The sequence below is a fragment of the Chelon labrosus genome (genome assembly GCF_963514085.1).
Source record: "Chelon labrosus genome assembly, chromosome: 17".
Taxonomy (NCBI): domain Eukaryota; kingdom Metazoa; phylum Chordata; class Actinopteri; order Mugiliformes; family Mugilidae; genus Chelon; species Chelon labrosus.
Window position 1 is genome coordinate 16,874,044 of NC_140350.1, and position 4,084 is coordinate 16,878,127.

Here is a 4,084-nt window from a genome sequence, read left to right on the forward strand (position 1 = left end):
TTCATCCCGGGTATAATTCTCCATAATTATCCGCATGGGGCCCGTGTTTACACATGAAGTCTCATGAGGTTAGAGTTAGAGCTAATCCATTACTGAGGCTTAACATGTGATAATGATGTGGCGCAGCTATTATTTTTGCAGCCCATTTCCGTGAATTCACCATGTTAAACCAAAGAGGCAACGTGATGGCAATCTGTGTCTTCAAGTCTTTCAGCTGAAGCTCTGTGAACCCATCTGGAAAGTTTTTTCCTTTTTAAGTGAACAGCAGTTACAAGAAACAGAGAGTCATTCTGAAATCAGTTTGTCAGGGTTTTAAATAAAACAGGAACTGAACTTTTGTTTTTTTAAAAGAGTAAACTTCCTACTTGGATGACGCTTGATGAGGATGTTCAATAATTTATGTTTATATATATATTGATTCTCTCGATCAGGCATAACATTATGACCACCAAAACAGTTGTGACTCATCAGAGAATAGACATAGGCCTTATGAGGTTGTCTGTTAGTTGGGGGCCTTTGGGTCCTATGGGTTGAGGGGAGGGGCCTCTGTGGATCATCCCACAGATACTTGATCAGTTTGGGATCTAGTGAATTTGGAGGCCAGGTCAACACCTTTTGCTGTTCTTCATGGTTTTTTTTTGAGTTGTTCCTAAACTGTTTTTGTGTGCGTGTGTCCTGCTGGGTGTGGCTGATGCCATCAAGGAGTGTCATTGCAGTGGGGTGGGGGTGCCTGGTCTGGTCAAGGTGGGAAGTTTCCCAGCAGAACGTTGAACTGTCACAAGATGGTCGATGTCTGTTTACTTCTCCTGCCAGTGGTTTTAATGTTGTGGCTGATCGGTGTACATGTGTATGATTTCTATTGTATTTAATGTTCTGTTTTTCTGTATTTATTTAATGTTTATCTCCTGTGTTCACTGTCTGCTGCAAATTCCCCAGATAAATGGCGTAAATAAAAGCTTATTATAACTTTTGTTGCGTTTTAAAAATCATCTCAAAACAATTGCCTCCCTACTCTTAATAACAGTAAAAGACATCATCATCATCATCATCAACATGAGGGGGCTGTTGCTGCACTCTTCAAATACACAACAGCAGTTTCCTACCGTCCCTGAAAGCAGCATGTTGTGCTCACTCGTAAACATTTGGGGCAGCAGTGATTGGTCAAAGTTGATCCGTGTCAACGTGCCGTGTCTACATACTCCCACAGACTACTGACAACTCTCTGCACTGGGAGCTCACCTGGCCGCGCTCCGACTGCTCCGTCCGCGAGGAGTTCGCTTGTTTTTCGGTGGACACCTGGAGGAAACATGGCCTCCCGGGACACTTTTAACGACTTGGGCTGCAGTTCGTCCGAGGAGGACGGTAACCGCGCGGACGTGCCAGAGAGGTCCGGGGAAGAGAAGACGTCCCCGGTGGTGCGTCGGCATCACCCGTTCAGCGTGGAGGCGCTCATGTCCGGGATGAAGACGGAGACCCGCGGCGGAGACAGCGACTGCTGCACGGCGAAGGGAGGCTCGGTGCCGGTGTCACCCTCAGGTTTCAACTCCGTGTTTCTGTGCCGGGAGACGTGCAGCCACCCCGGGGGGAGCAGGAAGAGTTTAGCGGCTGCGCCTTCGTCGCCGGTGAAATCGGAGGCATCAGAGTCAGAGGACTGCGCTCCCTGGGTGACCAGCACCGGCGCCTTCTCCACACAACCCCGTAAGATTTCCTTTCATGTTGAGCGTCCTGAAACAGATTCTGTTGATCATTTCAGCAGTAGCCTATTAATATTCTTATGCAGCCCTACTACTCTGTGGATTCACATATCAAAGTTACTTTAGTTTCTCTGGATTATGGAGAATATTTGTAGTTCACTGGAATATATGATTCTCTGCAGAGATATCTTCTTGCATGCATGAAGATATTGGTCTCATTTTGAAAATACTAGTTGGTTACACATGAAAATCCAACTTTATTTATAAAGCAATTTAAAAGTCTACAATATGATGTGTGTGTCCTGATGTCTCTACTTTTTTAACTTGAGTTACATTAGTTTATCCACTGTTTTACTTTGAGCAGCCAACTTTATTTAGTGCCAGCACTAAACAAGCCAAATGACATTAAAAGTCTCATCTTAACCGTCCCTTCTTCCAGGTCATGTCACTCCTGGCTGTCAGCTGAGGAAACACAAGACCAACCGAAAGCCCCGCACTCCCTTCACCACCACCCAGCTCCTGGCTCTGGAGAGGAAGTTCAGGCAGAAGCAGTACCTGTCCATCGCAGAGCGAGCAGAGTTCTCCTCCTCCCTGACCCTGACGGAGACCCAGGTGAAGATCTGGTTCCAGAACCGCCGGGCAAAAGCCAAGAGGCTCCAGGAGGCCGAGCTGGAGAAACTCAAGATGGCCGCTGACGCCAAGACGGCTGCAGTGGCGGCCGTAGCCGCTGGAGCTTTACACCCAGGCTTTACGTTACCGCTGTCGCTGGGCGCCATGTCACTGTACGGACAGTCGTACTCTGCCTACCACCACCACCACCACAGACCCATGTTGCCTATTTCGCCTTTAGGACTGTATGCTACTCCTCTGGGTTACAGCATGTACCACCTGTCATAAAAACGGAAATACCACTGACTTTGTTGAAATGTGTTTCAATATGGATTCCCCCCCCAAAAAAATGGACCCAGAGGATGCGTGCTTTCAAAAATCTATGTTTATAATATTTCTACTGCACATGAAGTGTTAGAATCTGAGCACTTCAAAATAAAATTCTATTTTTTTCTCCCCCAACAGCGAGGATTTAAAAAAAAAAAAAAAAACTAAACCAAAAACAACAACTTCCTCTCTTGCCCTTTGGACTGCCTGTTTACACGACCCATCTGTTTGAGGAGGGCTGTTACTGTCCACTTGTTGATACTCATCACTTGTTGTTTACCGCGGCAATAATTGAGCTGGGCGAGGGCCCGCGCCGGACACCAGAGCTTCTACCAGGCCTTGCTACTCACCAGATACGAGCGCCTCGCGTCGAAAAGATGGGCCTCGATGTCCGAGGTTGTTCGGCAAAACCAAACATATCACTTTAATCTGCCTTGATAAACTGACAAATTCAGGTTTGCGGCGTCTTCAGAGCGATACGTTTTGATTCCCTCACCGTCCGTCACAAAGAAAACTTTGTAATAAAAACCCGTTAATGTTTTATCTCCTGTAGCAATAAAAGCCTTTCCATCAACCCCCCCTCCCCCTCCCCACTTCTTTACAACACATTTATAGACATATTTATTCTCTTTGAAATACAATGCTGGAAATGTATGAACGCCTCATATCTTGTATTTATGATTATGAGAATATGGTACAAAAACTTCTGACCAAACCTTATATATTTATATTGTTCTTGAACGTCCCTTTGAGAGGGCGGCCTGTATTGTGCTATGCAGTTTGTATATATCTATTTTTTATTATTATTGTTTTTTTTTTGCAACATCCATGTTTTATCATTCAAATGAACAAAAAAACTATTAAAAGCCTTTCTGACTTGTCCCTTTAAAGAACTTATATTTCAATTTATGTGGAAAACAAACTTCCAGCTCAGTTTAAGTGATAACGGCTGTTGTTCCTCTTCATGTTCTTGTCCGGCGTCTCTTTGTGCGCGTTTTAATTCTTTAATTCCAGTGCCCGCGTTTCCCATCAGACAGTGGTCAGTTCACTGCGTTTATGTTTGACAAACCATAAAGGACACCCATAAATTACCCAGCGTCACAGACACTTCCCCTTATCACTGAACTGAATTTATTTTTTTGCCTTTCTAAAGCGGGGCGCGCACACTTTCTATTTATTCTTTGTTTGATTAGGGACATTGTGCTGCTTGTCTGGAAACACAGCGAGATTTTTGCATCTCATCAGCAAGTAGAAGCCAGTTTTTGTTTATTTAACTGGAAATAATCCATGGTAATCTTTCAATTTGTTTGTGGCAGAGGTGTTGATTGGAAAAATGATTTAACATCAACCTTCTCATTTACATCTTGGCTTGTTAGAGGGAAGTTCCCCTCATATGTTAGTCCTCTTGTCCTCATTAGCGCCGCGTTCCTCCTGCCTTATTGAACTTATTATTA

The 4,084-nt window shown here is 44.6% G+C and overlaps 1 protein-coding gene across 1 annotated transcript; it reads left to right on the plus strand.

Annotated features, from left to right (window-relative positions):
• The first annotated feature begins 1,081 nt into the window (after window positions 1–1,081).
• msx2b (muscle segment homeobox 2b) lies at window positions 1,082–3,508 on the plus strand. The gene is made up of 2 exons (XM_084565461.1): window positions 1,082–1,698; window positions 2,134–3,508. The coding sequence occupies exons 1-2, from the start codon at window positions 1,308–1,310 to the stop codon at window positions 2,589–2,591; spliced, it is 849 nt and encodes a 282-aa protein (XP_084421587.1). The 5' UTR covers window positions 1,082–1,307; the 3' UTR covers window positions 2,592–3,508.
• The last annotated feature ends 576 nt before the right edge of the window (window positions 3,509–4,084 follow it).